Here is a 22,099-nt window from a genome sequence, read left to right on the forward strand (position 1 = left end):
TTATTAGGACTTAGTAAAAGACATTCATTCAACGTCGCCCGAGGCTGTGAAAAATATATTTTTTTCTACATTGTTATAATTCTTAAAAATGATAATAAACTAACTAAACTCGGTGATTTATTAATCAAATTAATAGTTTAATAAACTTATGTTGCACTATAAACATTCTTTAGTCTTCTTACTATCATTTCAACGTTTGTTTATGCCCATATACAGGTTAGTTCGCCTAATTGGGGCAGTCGCTTAATTGGGGCAAAGAGCACAAGTCCCGATATGCCCCAATTAACCGGAATCTACTGTATATAGATAGAGCTTAATTTTTAGCAATAAACGATTACATTCGCCGTGTAGCGTGTCTTTTGTGGGTTAACCCTTAGGCTGCGGGAATGTTTTTAAACGTTTTGTATTTTTGGGATGGTCAGGGAGAGTTAAGCTGCAATAGCAATCCTTATCCTGTGGAAAAGTGCACTCAGGCTCTTCTGAGTTAGCAATAAAAGTGTTGGAAAACTGAAGAAGGTAGTCGAGCAATGGTTAAATGTTCAAAAACGTTTTTCAGAAGTCAGCGTACAAAACGTATAAAAACGTTCCCGCAGTCTAAGGGTTAATACGTTGACATGCATCCTAGCAACTGAAGCACCGCTCTTTATTGCGACCGGTGCCTCAGTTATTCAGATTATTCTAAGACCGTGGACCGGAGGGAATCAATGGAATCGCAGGAGTGGGGAATCCTGTTTACAATATTTATGGCTTGAAGTGCCCTCCCAACACAACAAAGTTTTGTTTCTCAAACAAAACTTTGTACCCCTAACTCCATGGCACCTGCAATTAGCATTTTAGTAAATATTACTCAACAAACAAGTTCAAACCCTGGTTTTTGGAATTAGCAATACACTTTCCTGCGATACAAAGATTAACAGAGCAGGAATTGATCATATAATTTGCAGGAAGGAATTTAGCGTGGTACTTCATGTTGGAAGAAAAGAAAAAAATCTTTCAAAAGCAGTCAAAAAGCTGCCACTGACCAAATAATTCTCCATTGCGACAAAGAATTCTGTATTAGAGAAACTTAAAAGGAAACTCATTTTTCATAAAAATATGTATATTTACTCAAAGAGTTACAGAAAAGAATTGCAGGAATTTTCCTTTACGTGATACATTTTGATATCATGTACCATACATTCATACAGCCAAAATGCAGCACATATCCATATCAAGATACATTTTAAGCATAATATAACATCTTGCTAGTTATTTAAGAATATTATTTCAACAAAATAATGATTTCCATTTTAGCCACGTAAATATATGTTGGAAAATTATCAAAATTACACATTTAGTTAGTTGTACACCACTAATACATCCATTAGAAAATATAAAGCTTTATATCAAATATGAGAATGTCCTCTACATTTAAGAACTATCTTAACCACAGTAAACCTTGTATGGCAACATTTAAGCAATTAATTGCTTAATAAAACTAGCTGCATTAGGAAGAAGACTGAATGAACTCCAAGAGCCATCTTGAACAAAGACGTGTTTCAACAACTAAAACAGTAGGGAAAAAGTAATTTCTAGAGTAGTTTGAAAGCACATAAAAATGCAAAATTACTTAGTCCCAATACAGAGTAGATTCTGCGTTTAGGTGGGCGATGTCCAGCAAAAAGACTGCTAGATAAAACACAGCACTGCCCAAGTTGAAATCAACCCAAACGAAATGTTTATTGAATTGCTTGAAAATAATACTGAGAATTCAGAGAGACATCCAATAACACACAATTCATAATAGTTTCAAAATTATAATACACTTTTTGAAAAGTATATACTACGTCTTTCCAAAGGAATATAAAATGCAGCAGTGTGTGCACAATGCAAAATTACATAAATATTTCACTTTACTAAATTATGTGGAGCTGCCTCAACATTATAACACACCAAAGTGAAATGACATCCCAAAATGTAAGGGGTGAGATAGGGTTAAGAAATCATTAGCAATAAGATTCTAAAAAAGTGAGACATTGTGATTTTCAGGTGTCTCATCCATTTTGAAATATTTTAAGATTAGGAAAGGGGACCAAAGGCAAGCTATGAAAAACATTACTTTTTCTTTATGTGCATTCATAGCTTATGAGCCAACATCACCATTCACTGAATGACTGCCAGCAGAAACACACTTGTTACTCATTACTACAAACTCCACATTAAAATTAAATAATGAACTCATGCTTTGTATCAATCAGGTAATAAACAATAAAAGAAAACCTTTCATCACAGAAATTCTCAAGAATAATTCTTACCAAGATTAACTTATGCAACAAAATTTGATCAAGAGAGGCATTGTTAGTTAAAGCTAATGTTAGCCTGTGATGATTTTCATTGACTTCTTTATTAGAGGTAATTGAACGTTGCAAGTAATGTATTAAAACCCACAAAATTTACCATGGCAAATAATTTCTCCCTTAAATTACTGATTATATTAACAAGAGTCATGAGTTGGACACAGCCTCCATCAGCTAGGATTTTAAACCATGGCATTGGGAGAGATTTCAATCACAGCCAGAGTACAGAAAGAAAAAAATACAAAAAGATAACTTACATGAGTACTAGTTCATATCACTGCTATGAAACGTGCATCAAGAAAATCACAAGGTGCTGTGATTTAATTATAAAAAACATGAATGGATTTTAACAAAAAAGATATACTTTTAAAATAAAGTTGTACATAAGGGAAAACAAAATTTAAAAATAACAAAATTTTTACAAAAAAATTGATTGAATCAAATAAAATTCTTGTTTGAAGTAATGGCACAAACTTATTTAAGTTGTGAAAATGTAATGGATAATGATTCCATCACGAAAAAATAGATAAAGGGATAATTTTTAGGAAATACCCACGATTTATCCCAGATACTATCAAATACATTAATCGACAAACCACCACCATTTCGAAAGAAAATGTAAGGTACAGTTTCTCTTCTCCGTGGGTTCAGAAATAAGTATGTAGCACTGTTCATGACTTATTCTTTGAGTCTAACCAGGTGCACTGAAAGGAGAGCAGTATCTACAAGACCTATGTCTTTTTCAAAAGTGCCACCAATCCAGTTAAATTAATTTAGAATTTATTTGATGATCAAGGACAACGATCTCTTGTGAAAATTTCCTCACCACCTCTAACAGAGTAGATATCGAGCAGTCTAAAAAAATTAGCTTTCATTTCAAATGGCATCCAAAGTACCAAAGTAGAAAACATGGGGTTGACAACTACATTTCTCTTCTGTTGGAGGCACTAAGTTAATTGTCATACAAAGTTCTCATACTTCTTTTCTTGTCAAGTGAACTGGAAATCAAGTTCATTCGATTGTTGGCACTTTCAAAAATGTATTTAATAGGTATTCCACTAGAGGCACTAAATTTTGGCAAACGACCATAAAAATTTACATGTCAGTTCAACAATATCATTTGACTTGTTCATTTCTATATTTGTCATACATATAAATATATATCCACCGACTATCTAAAGCATTTCCACATCGTATCTGTCAAATTACGGAAATAAATATAGCTGAACTGAACTGTGCCTTAATGCTGCTCACAAAACATTCAGAAAGCAAGGCAACAGAAGTTTAAAACCTCAACCACAATGGTAGTCAGGATTCAATTGGCAGGGAAACCTTGATTAGATCAAATGTTGAAAAGACAGCTACATATTACTTAAATGAAAAATTAAATTAATAAAAAAAGTCTTATGAACTTTGATGGGAATTAATCATGACGGTTCACTACGGTGGCTGATGATTTGTTGAATGGTAATTTGCTGAGTTTTAAGGTAATATGTATACTGAACAGTCAACTTATTACCATAAAGTCTGTGGCATCATGCCAATAGGCATTCTTTCTTAACTAATTTAATGACCCACAAGCAATAAACTAAATCAATTATGGCAAATGATATGGATTGATATTGTCATTTAAAATTAGGTAATTGAGGACAAAGGATATGTATGAACTATAATACACATAAACGACTCACGTGAATAATTCTCAGAATTCAATCCAGGTAATATTCCATATCGGTCAATTTTTCAATCAATTAACAAAGGGAATGTTATTTTTATACCAATGCCACTGCCTTGCCAACTTTTAATGTCATCAGAAATGATACCTCAGTCTTATAAAAAATGTTACAAACAAACCCTGTCAAAGGATATTAATCCCATCTAACAAAATCAATAAGGAAGTCTTCTAATAAAGCATAGGCATGGAAGACATAAATCAGAATTAATCCATAGAATTATTCACCATATTTATTATCCACATAAGTATGAAATGCTAAATAAGTGAACACAAAATTTTTCGTTTATGTCCGTGATGCTTCTCGTCAAAAATGTATTTAGCTTAGTTCTCCACTGCCAATAAAGCATATATCACTTGAAATAGGATCCACTTTCATAATAGTACTTGAAGCAAGTGAAATGAAATATTCTTCACAAATTTCAGTAGCCATCTAATCAAAACTCATGTTCACATACGTATACATGTCAGTGCCATATTTTCCCTGAGATTACATGATAAACATGAACTAAATACATTTACAATTATGCAATCTTATGCCAGAATATGCATGACTTTAAATGAATGGCTTTTATAATTGGGGACTACCAATGATTGGCAATGATCAAATATTTATTTTAATGTATCACATATGATTTTCAGAAGATCCCTTTCCTTCAGTAAATGGTCTGTCAGGAGAAGCAGGTAGAAAGGATCTTTCGGTTAAAAAATGGTTTAGCACAAAATATAATTGATTATCGTTTTATCTTGAAAGGAAACTAATGAAGACTCTCTAATGAGGAAATTTTCGCTTTGGGAGGACAACATTTGATAGGGTATTTTGAGTCACACTCAGATTTCTACATACATTTTCAACCATGCATTAATGTAACAAATTGACTAATAAAAGATAATAATAATGATAAAGGTTTTACAAGCTAAGAGACTATAACCATAAAACGAACTGCCTAAATACAATTTATAAAGAGTAAATTCATGTTGACAGATGATGATTAGAAAAATAGCCCCTAATCCGCCGCTCAAAAAATAAATTATAGGCTAATTACTTTCAGTGGGAAATACTTAGATTTGTATGCATCAATGAATTAAAAATATTTTTCATAGACTATCAATGTGCAATGACCATTTTCTAATGTTGCAAGCTATGAAAACATGCTCAGTTTGGGATTTCATGTTCTTAAGATTCTACTCCATTTGTAAAATAAGCAAGTATAAGAAGGCGAATATTTAAAATAAAGTTTCAACATCATACCATACATCTTCTTGACTATGACTCGTATTACATCCGTACTAGGCTGATGACTCAGTCTGCAAGATAAAATCCCTCAGGGCTCTAACTGATCCCAAATGAAGGATACTGATCCATCAAAAAGATATCCTAACTATGAAACAAGATGCTACTCACTTAAATCTCTAAATGGTCCTTTCCCATCTTACTTTCAAGTTAGGAGCCACAGGAAAATAGGCTGCAAGCACTGGAGTCATTTATTACCCAATACGTATAAATTTACAAGGATCCCTTGCATCCAGGATAAAATATATCTTACTTCTACTCGATAACAATGTTATATACTCTCATAATAATTCACACACAATAGGAATACAAATTATAGGTGTGGAAAATGAGGCAAGATAGGCACATCAAGCTAAGGACAGAGGAGTTAGCTAACCTCTTGATAAAGTACACTGTCATGGGCCCAATGACTGTTATGATCATCACCTTCCTCTATTCCTTCTTCTTCCTCATCCTCACTCTCATCATGTCTTCCTCTTCCCCCTCCCCTCCTGCTTGGTCCACTCTCATCTTCAATCGCATCATTACCATAAACTCCATGTAGAGCCAGCTCATGTAGTACCTTGTCAAGGTAGCCAGGATCAGGGTATCCGTGACCTGATAGATTAATGTGACCCATAGCAGCCATCATGTCATTGCTCCATCCAAATCTCATAACAGGCCCGGGGTCTGTCTTATGATGGATTTCATTCCATGTTACCACATCCTCTCGTCCAGTTGTTACAGAGCGACCAACAGTGAAAACTAAGCGTCGCTCAAAAGCAATTTGCAGGAGTCGAAGAACCTGTGAAAGAAAAAAATGGTAAAATATATAAGGCTGCTGTATGACGAAAATTAGCATAAGTAGGAGAGACAAGACCATGTCAAGTAAAACCCCAACATCATAAACCAACACACAGGAATCTTTTATTAACAGTCCTCCTGCCTTAGTGAGACAACAATTTCAAAATCTGACGAATCACTGAATCAATTACAAGTTATGGCATATGGCAATGTGGCAAAATCAAGTAATGCAAATGATGAATTATTTGTCATACTCATTTTGCTGGAAATAAAATAAGAATTTACGACTAATACCCATAAAATTAAGGCAAGAATTCTTTACTCTGAATGTTAGCATCATGCTACCACAATTTAACATGATACCAAACTTACCGAATTCTAGCTAAATTGCTACCATTGGCTGTATATAAATACACTTTTCAGGTCAATAAGAGCTAAAAGTCCAAAAGACATAAAACTCACCTTCCTTCCTTTGGGTGTATCTGGCAGGAAGCATACCCTGGGGAAACCTACTGCATAATATGGACGACCAGGATTAGGGTGTTCTGGACCCTGAATGCCTGAGGTGATACTGGTAAAGGAAAACAAGTTTTTATTTCAACACACAATGGGTTAACTTTGATCACATCAAAATTCACCAACTGACAATGAGACAAATCATCTTGAAGAAATAACACACAACATGGTAACGAACTTATCCTGATGGTTGCAGAATAATTACCACAAAATAATCCATTCTTAGCGATGGTGGGTGAACTATAAAAATTAATGCAGCACAAGGATATAGAAAGATACTAACTTATATGTGATTTGTATTGTACTGGATCCAGGATGCCCAGGTAGAGAGCTGTTGATGATGGCCAAGTCCATGGTTCCTGGAGGTTGATTTCCTGTTTTAGTGCCATATATTCGCATGCACAGAGGACACTGAATATACAGAGTCTGTAACAGAGAGAATGAAATAAAAAATAAGGAAGAATAGAAAGTCTCCTATAAAGCTAATTTTAAATGTTCACAACGTATTTCATTGAATTTTTTCAATTTTTTAAGAGTCAACCAACAATCACACCACAAATTATTTGCAGTGATTGTAATCATGAAAAATTTTCAGGGTGTAGTTTAGGTGAACATAGGTAGCAGCATCTGTGGTAGAGATAAGCAGCGCTTAATTTCCATAAATTTAGGTTCCGAAATACATACACACACATTTTATCCACACATTAGTTTCAAATATAAGCCACCGCCCCCCTTAAAACATCCAATTTTTTAAACTAGTAATTAAATTACAATGAGGAATCATGTTTTATCAAGGTATAAAAAAACGATGACTTTTTTGACATAGGTAATCCAATTTTCCGTAGAGGCACCAGAATGCAAATCCGGTGCATTCCAGCAAAAATTAAGCCCTGGAGCTAAGCCCATTAATTATGTGAGGTGATTTTTAGACCCTCCCCTCCCCTCTTAGTGAGATATCCCGAGAATTGACTCGACCCACAACCCTCTCCCTCTGGATCACATGAGATTGTTCAAAATGCATATTTTCAGTGGAAGTGCATTAATCTACGCTTCATTATGATGGATTTATTAAAAAAATTGTGTAGTTATTTTTATTTAAGATTAGTCGAGACTAGTATTTAACCTTTTCTGTACTATACACGTATATGTATGTGTGGACGTTTCCTGACCCGGGAGACGACAGCCGTATATTTACAAGTGAGATTTTCCTGGCCAGGAGAACAGAAGCCGTATGTATACGTTTTCTAGCTCACCCCCTTTTAGGTCGGTCGGGGGTTTACGTCGTCTTTGTCTCGGGACCCAACCCTGCGGGGTTTAGGATTTACCCTCGGAATCCGGGAGCAGGTACCCGGACCCCTCGTCTTTCATACCCCCTCGTAGCGGTAAGGGACAGTGGTCGTACAATTGTTTATCCAGTCGGTTTTCGAAATAAATATTTGTTTATTTCACATAAAAAATAAACTACGAATTGAATTATTTGTCTTTTGAGCAGCGTTTACAATTTTTAATCGAAATTCTACGATAAATATTAACTTATATCTCGAGTTATGTATACACATCAAAATGGAAAATGTTGCTGCATTAAATGCGTTAATATTGACCTTAGAATTTCGTTTAAAATTTGACAATTCTCAGAAAAAAATGAGGAATTCAATTCTAAGTCTGCAATTTACATGCAAGCAACAATTATCCATTTGCTAAATACATATAAGCAATACATTGGTTGACCGCGAGCCAATGCCGCAGGTATGGTCGTAAACCCGGAAGTGAGGGAGCACAACTACTCTCGGAGTCCGACATAATGCGGAATTCCAGCGGGGAGGGGTCGAAAAAGGTTCAGCGAGACCCTTCTTAATGAATGTCCTCCAAAAATGCTCCGTACCACAAGAAAGAAGAAACTCTTGGGGCTCAGTACAGCAGTCATGATAAGACGAAAACTCCTCCATCTCGAAAGGGTTAAGTTTACTAAGATCGCAATTTACTGTTTCTAGGGGGGAAACAATTATGTGATACTTGCCAGAACCCACCTCTTGCCCACATGAGATAGGGTGAGAATCAGCTTGAACACCCTACCCTCCTAAACACCTCCCCTAATTAATGGAGGCCCCCTAAGGGAGTTTTGGCTAATGATTAAATTTTCCAAGGGTTCAAATCCCCAATGGAGCCCTTGTACAAACCCAACAAACACACTTGCAGAGCGGTGTGGCCCAGGGAAAGGAACTGAAACCCCTATCCAGCATGAAATTCACTTGCCAGTGGCTTATTTGGGAGTGCAGTGATGCAGCAAGGTGGGGGTTTTGGGGGATAAACCCCTCTCCCAGAGCTCATAGAAATTTTTAAGTTTAATCCATCTTGCTTCATTAGATTGACATTACTTATAGAATAGTACAAGGATTAATAAAATATCCCTTTCAGAAAGCCGTAAAACTCACCATTTTGAACTACTTATATTAAATTTTTTCTAGGTGAGGGCCCCTGCACCTACTGCTAACCATGGCAGGTATTACATGCCCCCCTGATCCCTCAGTATTAGTTGCACCTAAAAGCCACCCTAGCCTTAATTCCTAGCTGCGCCCCTGTGGGAGTATTACCCCATTACAATAGGGTAGTTTCCTTCGTCAAAGAAAAAGAAAGGCATTGATTGCAATTCGTTACCCACCATTAATGTACTCATAATATACAAATTATTTGGTTTTAGAAATCCCAGTTTAGACAAATGTTAATGGTCAATTTTAACCTCATTTAAAAAAGGTCAGATTGGCACCCATACAATGCCACTGCACGTGACATCACAGGGACCTAGATTCTATACGAGTAGATAGGAGTTTTACATCTTCTGAGATTACCAACGCATGCATGAGGCACAAAGCTCACGGAAACATCTGTTAATAATCAACTATTAACATTGCCTATGGTCGGAAAGTTCCCTTTGTTTGATAGGGTATTAATAATCCTTATTTAAGCCAAGCGCTACCTGCTAACAGCCTGCATTGTAGTGGCGCTCATAGCCTCCCACCAAGGTGGCCTCACACGGCAGCAACCGGAACCAGAATGACGTCACGCAGACTTTTCCCGGCATTCATACTTAGCTGTCGTGTTTTTGCGCACTTGAAAATTTTCACTTTTCATTTAATCGCAAAAAATATATATCATCATTTAAAAATCAAAAAGTGTGAAATAAGTACTCCGTGAGTAATAATCTTTCGATTTAGGCAATGAATTATTAGGAAACCACCCTATTCTCTATTTTATTGGCAAGGTTACGAAAGTTTAATTTAAATTTCCATTATAATGATGCAAACACACAGGATATCAGAAAATCAACCCAATGGTTGATTGTTACTCTGCAAAAATCTTTTTCAGAATATCTCTATCATAACTACATGAAACTGATGATGAAGGCTATACATACATAGTAGAATGAGCAAATTATTTATAGAAATAATGGCTATCCATAAGAGAGCCTCTTTACTTGCAGGTTTCCAAAATTCATGGAACCAGGGTCGCACAAAACATGATGGAAGCCAGGATTGAGGTTTGCAAGGAAATATCATATCTCTGCATATTATCAAAACCAGACCAACCAGGTTTATCACACAAATTGCCCAGCAGGCAACCAGTGCTGGTAACAGCTGCTTGATTATGCAGCACAATCGATACTTTGTGTAGTCTAAATCCTTGGATACAATCACACCTTTGTAGACTGAATAGCTATGGATGCATTATTCTTAAAAACCAGTATAACCCTGGTTTCAACAATCGATATATTATTAATCAAATATTACAAACTTTAGTAACTTAGTCATCACAGACAAAGATAATGTTGATTTACCAATGCATGATTCTATTGCATATTGTCAAAAATATTTACCTTAGCATGATTTAAAATGCTCTGAAGCATTGAGTTGAGGCAAGACAAGTGCAACATATGCCCACAAACTGTCAAGGCAACTATTATTTCACTGCTGACACCACCAGCATCCTGAATATTTCCATCTCCATTGCCCACACAGCAGAGGCAAACAGGACACTGATAATCCATGGGTGGGTGGTCAATAACACGAACAAACTTGGACAGCATTTCACTACCAGGGTCAAGACCTGAAATGGATTCAAACATGTGATTTCTTCACTAAGAAAAATATGAAACACAGATGGGACAAAGTAGGTAATTTGAGTATTTTGAGTAGCATCAAACCTAACTCATAATGATGATATAACACTTTTACCACATTAAAGTTTGGCAAGCATCAAACTGGTTTACAATCCCATTTTTATAAGGAACCCTTTCTCTCTTTGTCGGTCCTAAACAAACTCCCGACCAGATTCTTCGTATCTTTGGTCCAAGAGGATAATTACGGGCATGAATAAAAAATTGAACTTACCCACAATTGAACCATCTCGGCCATCCCAGTGTCCTGCCCTTATGGGCACATTAGACGCCGGCGACATTACTGAGGGTTGAGAACTCCTGAGTTTTCTGGACTTGGGTGGTGGGGGAGGAGGTGGAAGTGGGGGTGGTGCAGCAAACACGTCACAGTCACTCTCTTCACAGAATGTGCCACGAGACGAAGTTCTCCTCATGTTGCCGGCTAAATCGCCAGCACCCTCCGTCTCCTGGCTCAGGTACGTCGAAACAGTGTCCACACTGGGCCTACGGCCGCTCTTGGTGCTACTGCTATCTGCATCAAGCACATTCCCATTCTCCCGTTCCTTGACCACGGGAGCCACAGCAGCCACTGCTGGTGACACTGCAGAGGCTTCCCTCCCATCTTTACGGCAGCAAACAAGCCTGCAAGACCTCCTCCTCCCGACCAAATCCTCCTCCCCTTTCACTCCGTCTCCAACTCCACCATTGGACACGACCCCACTAGCACTAGCACTAGCACCGCTGCCTCCACTCCCACTGTTCCCCCGAGAACCGAAGAGTCCCAGGTTGCTCAGTATATTGCGAGCAATCACACCTGCTCCCTTCTCCTCAGAGGGTGGGGTAGATGCAGCATTTTTTCCCTTCTTAGACACCTTTTTGCTTGGTTTCTTGGAAGTCCACTTGAACGCTTCTTCCTTTGAAACGCATGGTTTGGGCAAAGGTTTTGAGGCAGGCGGGTTGGCCCTTCGACCTGTTGATAATACCAAAGTTCAAATTATACAGTGCAGTTGAGCCCCTATTAAAAGAAGTTTTTGGAACAAAAGTAATAAGTAAAAAAAAACATTGACTCATTTAGTCATATAAGCCAAGGGTGTGAATCCTGTATTTGTATTATGTATATATAATGTGTATCCAATATATGTGATATTCTCACATATATTGCTATATCCGCTTACTAGGTTACCACACTCCCATTAAGCTCCATGAGCACAGGAAACCTTAGTGATACAGAAATACATTATCGCTCACATCTCCTAGATGATCACAAGGGACAATAACAAGGTGCACTATGCAGACTCTGATCAAACATGATAGGATGATAAGAGTATTGTAATGAACACACAAATGTAAAATATTCCATGCAATAATGCCTAGAGAACAGAGAAATACGCTTCCAAATTTTTACAGGACACAGAACAACCAGCCTTCCTTTACTTGCTGCTGCAAAATTCAACCACTACTTGAATTTTGAAATGATAGTCACTCAGAATTCCAAAGTTTCAGTGATGAAATGATCCCCGAGGGAAATTTATAGTTGGAAATGCATTACCTCAAATAAAAATGACCGTAAAATTAGAAATTATCTGGAAACAAAGAGTAAATTCAACCAGTGATTAGATTGGTCTTTGCAGTAAAACAATGTGTTTCAGCATTAAAAACCGTATGTAATATGCTTTCAGCTTTTTTCAAAACTTTCATGGAAAACATTTATACAATACACTGAAAATTATGACAATAAAAAAATCTTAAAACTACTAAGCAGGAATGAGTTAAAATGGTAAGAGAAATTATGAAATAAAATATGAAATAACAATCATCACAAATACAAAGTATTATGTTTTAATTTGAAAAAAGTTAACCCGGTAATGCATTGGCAATATACATGGCTCGATTTACTAGGGTGTTTCTAGTACAGTTAGATTTATACCAGTCATAAAGTTGAATTACTGCACTTAAAGCACTGTGTACTTCATATGGTGCTTTCAGAAACAATGAAGCTCCAAGTGGCCACAAGCCATTCCCTGTCATTAAATCTGTAGCTCAACGTCAATTTTTATAAAATACAGTAGCAGTAGGCTGAACACCAAATTATGAGCGTAAAATACATGTGTGAACAAGTTACAGATATTAAAAATTCTTAAGATATTATTCCATACTCTGGTTTTTTTAAACACGAATGTAGAATTGATATTAGTTTATAACATAATATATGCACCATAGTCAGATATAGCAAATTCATCTTAGAATAATAAATTTGCCCTAAGGTATCAAAGGGTTTCAAACATAAAAAAGCTCACCAATAACAGAACAAATTTCTTCAGGTTTCACTTTCACAAGGGGATATGGTGCTTGATGGACTCTCCTTATTCCACGCACATATCCTGTGTTGTTTCGGACTTGAGTCAAATTGCAGAAGTTGATGATGTAAGGAAATGATGGGAAGATTTTGCTAACATCGATGGTTTGGTCACCCTGGAATTCACGTAATTGGGAAACATTAACTTTCACATATGGTAGACGTAAAACATAATGGTCACAACAGGACCACTTTTCCAGCAATAGAGTAATTTAAGCTTCTAATAAAAAAAGGACCATAAAATGATACCTTCGTCACACTTCAAAATATGGTAAACTATCTTCCTACCACTCATCACCACATTTGGTGGAGCAATTCCAAATTGATTACAGATAATAGTATTTATAACAATGAAATTAACTTATGACGTTAAATTCCAGGCTGAAGTTTTCATTGAAGTCTGGGGCTGATGATCTATATATTCCAAACACATGGAGTAGGGACAACAGTATTACAATGGCTTGTAAGAAAGACAATTTCTTTATTCAATCTATACATACACATTTGAGTAATTCTCTTAGGTCAAACACTTTCTGATTTAAAACATGCAATGTTTTATTATAAGGTGCAAGAACAAATAAAGCAACTGGTTTACCAACACATGAACATATCACATGTAATCGACAAAGAGAAAAAGTATGGTTTTCTAGAAGCAGTCCAAAAACCCTTAATGATTGGCTTTGAGATTTGTTAATCGTCACCAGGAATGCGATATGTTTTGGAAATCAAATTTGTTTAAACTCATAGGGTTTATCGGTTGGGATCTTGAGAATTCTTAGAATGAGAAGTTCTTCATCCTTGAATTTTTCTTTGAGAATAGTCACGTAAATGACACCGATTACGAGTTTTTTAAATCACCAAACGCGTTCCACTGCATAGTTTCGATTGGTTTTGTTTCGAAGCATAATGACCACCATGCCAATCTTAAGGTTTGAAACTCCTCTGAACACTATCCTTTATAGTCTTCATCCATGCTGCACAATAGACTACCTCATCCCCTACCAAAGCTTTTAAACAAGATGATTCATGAGTAGGACAAGCATCGCAGTGCAATGGTGCATGCGAAGAGATGATTGGAATCCTTTCTACTCCCTCTTATGGGATGATGCATTCACTGAAGCATTGATTAAAAATTTTGGATCCAAATTTAATTACTTCAGCCAATTTGGATCCAAAGTCTCCGGTGAATGGCATTGTCCGTGGATATTTGGATCCAAGATATCCGATCCAACCATCCCTAATAATAATAAAAATAATCTTAGTTTTGATTTTACAAACCTAATTACAGGCTATAGGTTTTCAGACTTCACTGGGGACCTCTCTCCACCTTTCTCCCCCCTCCCACCCTGGCACTAAGATGTCCCCGTCAAGGCCAAAGCATTTATGGCTACCCTATTAATGAGAAGGCTCCCCTTTGTCTCTTTTACAATCGCTGAAAAGTTTTTCTTAAAAAGCAGATAAAAATAATCATTAAAAAAAGACATTCAGGCTAGGATGGGGAGAAAGACGAAGAAAGGACAGTGGATAGAAAGGAAAAGGAACAATGAAATGTTTGCCATGATGGATGAGGAAAGGAAACTTGCAGAGGATATATAAAGGGGAGGGACAGTTTGGACGGAGCAAGTGCTAAACAAAAATGATGTTAAAAATCTGTTTGGAGGGGATGAATGCTAGGTTAGCAAGGGAGGGGTAAGAAGAGAATAGGATTGATAAATAGAATGAGAGGGAAAAGGTCTTGTTGTGAATTGATGACATCATCATCACTGGTCAACAATCCTAGGATTGGTTTGACGCAGCTCTCCACTCAGTTCTCCTATCAACTAATCTTTTCACACCTACGTATTTCTTCTCTTTCACATCTCTCTTTACTTGTTCCATATATTATGTTCGGGGTCTTCCTTTTCCATTCTTGCCTTCCACTTGTCCTTCGACGATTGTCTTCATCAGGCCATCATGTCTCAAGATGTGGCCTATAAGGTTGTTCCGTCTTCTTATTAAGGTTTTCATGAGGCTTCTCTCCTCTCCCACTCTTCTTAGGACTTCCTCGTTACTAACTCGGTTGATCCATTTGATTTTCATCATTCTTCTGTAGCACCACATTTCAAAGGCCTCTATCCTTGCTTTCTCCGCTGCGGTCATTGTCCATGCCTCACTTCCGTATAGGAGCATACTCCAGATGTAGGTTCTTATAAATTGTTTCTTTACTTCCATATTTAAGTTTCCCGCTGTAAGCAGGTCTCTCTTTTGGTGGAATGCTCTCTTCGCCTGGGCTATTCTGCTGATAATTTCTTTCTTGCTTCTCCCGTCACTAGTTATCTTGCTTCCCAAATAACAGAATTCTTCCACCTCTATCAGTTTTTGCCTCCCTATTTTAATGTTGGTCTTGACTTCTTCTTTTCTGCTGCAAACTAAGATCTTGGTTTTCTTCGTGCTTATTTTCAGTATGACAGAAGTCAAATTTGGGAGGGAAGAGAGGCAGGGGTAATTTGGAGAATGCTCCACGTAAAGCTACCTTAATCAGTAGAATACTTAAATAATAACATTGAACACCTCAACTTAAGTACTCACTCTGGCCCAGGATTCCTCAATAAGACACTGAACTTCCATATCATATGAATGCCATTCACCAGGGCCATCGCCAGCCCATTCCCACTTAGCACCTTTACCAGCAGGAGATTCTTGGAGATAACACTTTCTCCTCACATTATATGGAACCCCTGTAAATGAGATAATATTTAGGTGATAAAACATGCAAAACTCAAAAGGAGTGGTTATAAATAAGGTGCAGAAATAATTACATGCATTCAGTCATATACACAGCTGACCCGCCATCATTTGTAATTTTTCAAGGTTTCTGTTTCGATCTAAAGCTCTTTCTAACCACATTTCCGTAAAATATTGAGTGTTCCATTAGAACCATTCCATCAATGCACACCAAATCATACACAGAAACAGGTGTTAACTGCCAAAAAGTAGGGATGATGGAATAAGAATGAAAATCAGTGGCACCGACTCCATGGGGCTTGAGGGGGCCTGAGCCCCCTCAAAAATTCGTTATATGCGTGTGAGAAAAAAATGTCAGGCTTGTCGATTTTCCCCGGAATGTCCAGATATCGAGATTTGAGTTCTCAGGGTTCTAATGTTGATAATATGACTCTTCTAAAATGCTTAAAAAACTTAAAACTCACTACTTATAAACATTCCTGTGGCAAGATCCCCGGTTTGGGTCCCCCCAATATTTTTTGTAAGTTGGCACCCCTGATGATCATTATCCACGAGGATTAGATGTTCATAGAACTTGCATGCACACTAAATCTGAAAACAGCCTTCTCTGGAAATTACAGCATTTATGTACTCAGAAATTATCATAGCCTATTTTGATGGAGAATAATTGAAGGTGACTCAACATAAAATAGTATTTCAAGAAGTGGAGAAAAAAATGAGTAAATGTGAGACCAAGATATCAGTGAAAGAAACCGTGGAACACATTAGAAGCAGAAAACAGGAATCACTCAAAGAAATTCCTGGGAAAAGACAAGTAGTGAAGAAAAAAGCCATCAGTGCCACAGGAAATTTAAAATCTCCCTAAAGAAAGTTCAAGAATGCAAGAACCAAATTAGGACAGAATAACTACAAATGAAAAAGGAATAAAAGATGCTGAAAAAATGAGGAAAGCTAGAGAAAAATGGGCGATGAATATATGCCAAGCAGTACAAAGCAATCTTTTACACGAAAGAATAAAGTCTGCCGGAACCACTTCAAGGACGTGTAATTCCCAAAGGGACAAAAATTTAGAACTTATGATAGAAAATGAAGACAATACGGAAGAGATGGAAGTAATATCAAGAGGAGGTGTACAATAGAGACAGTCTTAGCACAAAAGCAATTGAAAACTATAGTGAAGTAGATGAATGTGAAATAGGAGTCACAATTTTAAGATCAGAATTTATTGCAGCGAGGATCTGAGGATGAAAAAGGCATCTTGAACTGATAATACGCAGAACTAATAAAAAATGATGGAGAAAATACCTTGACCCAGCAGTACAAACTCATAAACAAAACTTACTAGAAGGGGGAGACACAAGGGACTGAGAAGAACATTCCTATTCCAAAGATAAAAGTAGATGAATATGTACATTTTAATACCATAAGCCTTGATGTAAGCATTTAAAATTACTGGATACAGGGTTCATCCATGCCTCACTCCTTTCCTAAGTCTTGCTTTTTCCCAGCTATTCCAAAGAAGCCTGTCAAAACATGTTCCAAAGATACTCATAGATCATGAACAGAAGAGTTCTTGGATAAGGACCAAATACGATTTAGAAAAAGCAGAGGCATAAGAGAAGCAATTTTCGCCCTTACGCTGCTCATAAAGAAGTGAATGGAAATGGGCAAACACTCCTTCATTGCACACTTGAACTTAGAGAGGGCTTCTGGCAATGTGGATTGGAATTCAATTCTGGGAATCATAAAAGAAATGTGAGTGCTTTACAATGACAAGTGGATTATCTTGTTTCCCTAAAAAAAAAGCAAGTAGTGGTGAGAAAGTCAGGTCAGCTAGGAAGAAGCAAGACTTAGGAAAGGAGTGAGACAAGGACGCAACCTGTAACCAGAAATTTTAAATGTTTACATCAAGAAAGCCATTTATAAAATCAAATTAAAGGCTTTGGAATTAAAAATCCATGGAGAAAATTACCATGCAACCATTTGATGATGACACATTAATGATAGTCGAGATAAAGGAGGATCTAAAGAATGCTCTAGTATATGTGAGGACAATGGGCAGATATAAACTGAAAATCAGGGCAAATTTTCTTATCATATCAGTTTTAACAGTGAGATTAGTACTCACCAAAGGAGAATAAGCCAAGACTAACTTTAAAAAAGGGGAACAAAACTGAAAGAGGTGAATGGAAGAAGCACGAAAGAAATTAGCAGGAGATTAGCCCCAGCGGGCGATGACAACAACAGAAAAAGCAAAGCCAGTGGCATTCAAATTGTGGAGCTAGAGAAGAATGTTGAAAATAAAATGGATCGACCGAGTGAGCAACGAGGAATTCCTACACAGAGTAATGAGAGAAGAGGATCTTCATGAAAACTTTAAGAAGGGGACAGAAATTTCACCTGCCATACCTTGAAGCATGATAGCCTGAATAAGATAACCGTGAGTCATATGAGTCTATTTTGCTAGACAACAATTTCAACTCAATTACAACAGCATAAGATGCCAGATGCTGCTCCATAATCTGAAAATTACTGCAGCAACACAGGTAAAAATGGATGTAGACTGGGAAAAAGTCCATGTTATCACAAGACGTGCATTCTGACCATCGCAAAATCTAAATAGAAACTATTTCAGGGTTAAAGAATAAAGAGGAAGAAATAACTTAATCGAACATATCAATAGCCTTAATGACCGGGTGAAGACAATAGTCGAAGTAAAAGTGGAGGGCAGGAACGGAAAATGAAAACCTTGGGTGAAATGCATGGAGTAGGTGATGATGAATGAGAAAGAGAACAAAATAAGTGTAAAATGGTTGGACCGAAGTGAGCATTGAATGGAAAAATCAAAGTTAAGATTGGTGACCGGTGACAATGATAATCAGAAAAGAATTCGGATCCACAAAAGTTTTCATGGATAAATTAAAAAAATACATTCTGAGAAAGTGCTCGCATCGAAAAATATTACGCATTTAGATTCTGAATAATTTTCATAGTTAGAGAAGTTGACTATCAACGGGGTAACCTCAGTTAAAGAGAGGATCCTTTCTCCAAATTTCTCTGGAGTTCCTTGAAAGATAGCAACCATAAGTTGATTACAAAAAGGTGAACGTTACTCCCAGTTCGTTTAAATAAATTAAAAACTCATAGTGTCAAGCAAATAACATAATTAGTTCCTGGATGATAAAATACACCCGAGTTCTGTTCAGCGGAAGTCACTCTTCATTTATACTTAGCTAGTATCTCAATAAACAGCATTACTTGCCTGCATCTTCAGAGCATTGCGTTTGAGTACGCAAATTTACGTAATACTTGTCCAGCAAGGGATCTGCATCCTTCAAAATTACCCTCGTCAGCTTCTTGGCGAATGCTCTTTCCAACAGCTGCGCTACATCAGGGCTGTACGGTCTCCATCGTCCCTGCCGATTCTCCCATTCCCACACGACAACGGCATGAACCGACATAGTAAATTGGTATATACAGCACTCAGTACATCAAAGACCTACAGTGAAACTCCGACAGAGTTGGTCTAAGAGCCGAGTCAACTAATTTTCTCATTTTTCATCAACTACTTCGCTGGAGGCTAACTAACAGACACGAAAACTGGTATCACTGTAAAACATAAACCTACATTTCCCAAAAAGTAATAGAACACATATCACCGTAAAGTATTAACAGCAAACTTCAACATCAAAGATAAAAGTTGCCAAAAAGCCCTAGCGTTGTTTCACGGTGGCCAGCAATAACAATAGACAAAATACAATCGAAATGCAAAGCAAGCAGTCCTACCAATATAAATTCATATATTTGCAATCGCGGTATCAAATACGAACAATTCCTTCTGTTATTTAGATTTCATCGACAACGCTGATGCCCTATTGAAATCACATAATTTAGAAAACACCGGTCTAATTTTCACCATGCATAAAATTTGTCTAAATCTGGGGAATAAATAATGATGTGATTGCTAATAGAATAATTGTCATCTTGAAATTAATATCCTCATGATTTATTCAAATTTCATTAAGCAATTTATAAATGACAATTTTATGAGCAGGTATGAGTCATAAATACTCGGTGATAAAAAATAAAAACGATTTGGAAGAAATTGACTGATATTGATTAATGCTTATTTCAATGTTGGTCACTACAACCAACATATGATTTTTTCGTCGATAATTCGTTCATATTCATAATAAATAAACTATTGTACACGCATTTAAAAATTTTAATACTACACTGTTAAATACAGATATACTTTAAAATTAACTGAAAACCCCGAATTTCAACAACTCGTGAGGGGCGTAACCGGCGCAACGTCTTTTTTCAGTGTGACATCTAGCAGAACGCTGGTGGAGTTTTAAACGTCATTTTGGGCGAAGCGAGATTTATTTCAATGTGATTCATGCGTTAGTACGTGTTATTACGTAAATTTAACGTATATATTCGTAAGTATTCGTTCTTATCACATATATTTATCATCGAAATAATGGAGGAATCTCTACAAGCTAAAATTAAGGTGTTGGAAGGCAATTACTTCTTCCTTCAAAAAGAGCACTCCGTACTAATTAAAGGCTTACATGAAGAAATAGAGAAGTTACAAAGAAAATATTCAGGTTTGAATTGGGTGTAATGGTAAATATTTAGTTCATACCGATTTTTCAAAGTAATGTTTTGTTGTTCTACATTATTTAGAATTGGCCTTTGACTACACAATGAGGAGTAACAAGTCATTGGAAACTTTATTGCTGGAAGACAAAATAAAGCAATTACAAAATTCATTATGTGAAACGAATAAGCAGATAGAATCTCAAAAGGAGAACTTTGATTTAGTTCAAGCAAGAAATAAAGACAAAGAAAGGAAATTATTGAAGCACATTGAAGAACAAACAAATATTATAGAAAGTTTGAAAGAAGTCATATCAGGTGGGAAAAGTGAGCACAAGGGCAGTGAGCCTTTGTCAGAAAAGGATGAAAAGCAAATAAAAGAAACTCAAACGGAAAAAATCCACAAGAGAAAGAAAAAGAAATCTGCTACTGCTCACTCCATTGAAAGTAGAAATACTGGAAAAAATGAACAGGAGAGGTCTCCCTGTAGAGGTAAGAAACATTTTTTTTACTAACACTAAAGTTGTAGGCGGTATATATAGTGTTAAAATGCCAATCTTATTGTATGATACTTTCCAGATGGCAAAATGAAAGTATTATCATCCAAAAGTAAATCAGCACCCACACCTTCTGCTACTGTAGGCCAAGTGAGCAAAACAAGTATTTTAGAACATGAAGGCTCAGCCAAGAAAGGAAAAAGAGAAAAACGGAATCGAAAGAAGAACAGTGCCCCAACACACAATTCTGGTGATATTCCCATTTTACCATCTGATTACAGAGCTGTTGTGGCCACCCTACCCCCACTTTCTCAGTCTCACGAAGAAACGAAGCTGGAGTGTGATATGCAAAAATTCATTCCTTGTTCATCTGGGAGGCATTCAGGCTTTTCTGCTCTGAAAGGTAATGTGCATGCAATATCTCAGTTGCATAAAGGCCTTCGAAAGCCATCTCTTAAAGTTGATGGTGCAAATTAGATTCTTATTAGGAACTGCCCTTGAAAAGCAGTAGTAGGTCAAGTACTTTGAATATATGCTCCACTACCCAGTTGACATGTTTTGCTTTAATACTCTCTGAACTGTCTGCATTTTTATCATATTCTCTGTGCCTAATAGTGTACACATCTTATGTAATGTCATGCCTCATTAATGTTTTCGCTATTTTGCTACTGCCTTGGTATTTAAAGGCAGGCAAGACAACTTCATAGAAGTTTTGAACACATGATCCAAGTACGTTTATTATAGGAAAAATTTTATTATAAGGATAAATCAAATTATTAATATACCTCTGAGTATCAGTGAGGGAAATATACTTGGAATACTGGGAGTTAATGTTCAGTTGGCATAATCCCCTGGGGAGAAAGCAAAAGGGACTCGACGGAATGCATGCTGGAAATGAAAGTACACCATATTCTCACCTTCCCAGGCATTGTTGCCAGAGAGACTAGACCTGTAATATTTGATCTGTTGTTGCTGTTGATATCTGTGATTGGCTGATGCAAGCCAAAATGTTGCACCATTTCACATGCGAGCATGTTGTCACAATGTGCTCAACACTTGTAATTTCAAAATATTTTGAAATAGAAATGCATTGAAAAAAATATCTA

The 22,099-nt window shown here is 36.7% G+C and overlaps 2 protein-coding genes across 2 annotated transcripts; one reads left to right on the plus strand and one right to left on the minus strand.

Moving 5' to 3' along the window:
• Positions 1-1,085: 1,085 nt before the first annotated feature.
• On the minus strand, positions 1,086-19,622 carry LOC124163550 (protein deltex). The gene is made up of 8 exons (XM_046540534.1): positions 19,154-19,622; positions 15,736-15,884; positions 13,109-13,283; positions 11,047-11,781; positions 10,533-10,762; positions 6,945-7,087; positions 6,608-6,716; positions 1,086-6,146 (listed from the first exon to the last, which is right to left on the minus strand). The coding sequence occupies exons 1-8, from the start codon at positions 19,350-19,352 to the stop codon at positions 5,730-5,732; spliced, it is 2,157 nt and encodes a 718-aa protein (XP_046396490.1). The 5' UTR covers positions 19,353-19,622; the 3' UTR covers positions 1,086-5,729.
• Positions 19,623-20,078: 456 nt separating this feature from the next.
• On the plus strand, positions 20,079-21,990 carry LOC124163556 (coiled-coil domain-containing protein 92-like). The gene is made up of 3 exons (XM_046540546.1): positions 20,079-20,504; positions 20,584-20,988; positions 21,076-21,990. Exons 1-3 carry the CDS (start codon positions 20,378-20,380, stop codon positions 21,468-21,470), a joined length of 927 nt encoding a protein of 308 aa, XP_046396502.1. The 5' UTR covers positions 20,079-20,377; the 3' UTR covers positions 21,471-21,990.
• Positions 21,991-22,099: the final 109 nt, after the last annotated feature.

Source organism: Ischnura elegans, chromosome 1 (assembly GCF_921293095.1).
Source record: "Ischnura elegans chromosome 1, ioIscEleg1.1, whole genome shotgun sequence".
Classification (NCBI taxonomy): Eukaryota; Metazoa; Arthropoda; class Insecta; order Odonata; family Coenagrionidae; genus Ischnura; species Ischnura elegans.

What these genes read in the sequence shown, in the direction of transcription:
- LOC124163550 (XM_046540534.1), bottom strand. Translation starts at nt 19,352, where the DNA reads ATGTCGGTTCATGCCGTTGTCGTGTGGGAATGGGAGAATCGGCAGGGA. An exon ending in CCGAGATGGTTCAATTGTGG is followed by an intron (nt 10,763 to 11,046) that starts GTAAGTTCAATT and finishes AATCCATTTCAG; the next exon opens with GTCTTGACCCTGGTAGTGAA. An exon ending in GCATTTTAAATCATGCTAAG is followed by an intron (nt 7,088 to 10,532) that starts GTAAATATTTTT and finishes TCTCTGTTACAG; the next exon opens with ACTCTGTATATTCAGTGTCC.
- LOC124163556 (XM_046540546.1), top strand. Translation starts at nt 20,378, where the DNA reads ATGGAGGAATCTCTACAAGCTAAAATTAAGGTGTTGGAAGGCAATTAC. An exon ending in GTTACAAAGAAAATATTCAG is followed by an intron (nt 20,505 to 20,583) that starts GTTTGAATTGGG and finishes TACATTATTTAG; the next exon opens with AATTGGCCTTTGACTACACA. An exon ending in GGAGAGGTCTCCCTGTAGAG is followed by an intron (nt 20,989 to 21,075) that starts GTAAGAAACATT and finishes GATACTTTCCAG; the next exon opens with ATGGCAAAATGAAAGTATTA.